The sequence below is a fragment of the Myotis davidii genome, unplaced genomic scaffold, assembly GCF_000327345.1.
Source record: "Myotis davidii unplaced genomic scaffold, ASM32734v1 scaffold238, whole genome shotgun sequence".
Taxonomy (NCBI): Eukaryota; Metazoa; Chordata; class Mammalia; order Chiroptera; family Vespertilionidae; genus Myotis; species Myotis davidii.
Genome location: NW_006293779.1, coordinates 9,610,719 through 9,611,267, shown reverse-complemented (window position 1 = coordinate 9,611,267; position 549 = coordinate 9,610,719). Strand labels below are relative to the sequence as shown.

The following is a 549-nucleotide window of genomic DNA, read 5'->3' as shown; positions in this document are numbered from 1 at the left end:
CGCGGGGCCCCTCCTGCTGCCCGGCCCCGGCCCGCTCATGGCGGCCATCCGCAAGAAGCTGGTGGTGGTGGGCGATGGCGCGTGCGGCAAGACGTGCCTGCTGATCGTGTTCAGCAAGGACGAGTTCCCCGAGGTGTACGTGCCCACCGTCTTCGAGAACTATGTGGCCGACATCGAGGTGGACGGCAAGCAGGTGGAGCTGGCGCTGTGGGATACGGCGGGCCAGGAGGACTACGACCGCCTGCGGCCGCTCTCCTACCCGGACACCGACGTGATCCTCATGTGCTTCTCGGTGGACAGCCCCGATTCGCTGGAGAACATCCCCGAGAAGTGGGTGCCCGAGGTGAAGCACTTCTGCCCCAACGTGCCCATCATCCTGGTGGCCAACAAGAAAGACCTGCGCAGCGACGAGCACGTCCGCACGGAGCTGGCGCGCATGAAGCAGGAGCCCGTGCGCACGGATGACGGCCGCGCCATGGCCATGCGCATCCAAGCCTACGACTACCTCGAGTGCTCGGCCAAGACCAAGGAGGGCGTGCGCGAGGTCTT

At 66.5% G+C, this 549-nt stretch overlaps 1 protein-coding gene across 1 annotated transcript in view; it reads left to right on the top strand.

Annotated features, from left to right (window-relative positions):
• The first annotated feature begins 6 nt into the window (after positions 1–6).
• The window catches only part of RHOB (ras homolog family member B), a 1,591-nt gene continuing 1,048 nt past the window's right edge, over positions 7–549 (top strand). Inside the window, exon 1 of the mRNA XM_006767600.1 lies at positions 7–544. Coding sequence (XP_006767663.1) covers positions 38–544 — 507 coding nt within the window. The 5' untranslated portion in view covers positions 7–37. The remainder of the gene's footprint in view (positions 545–549) is intronic.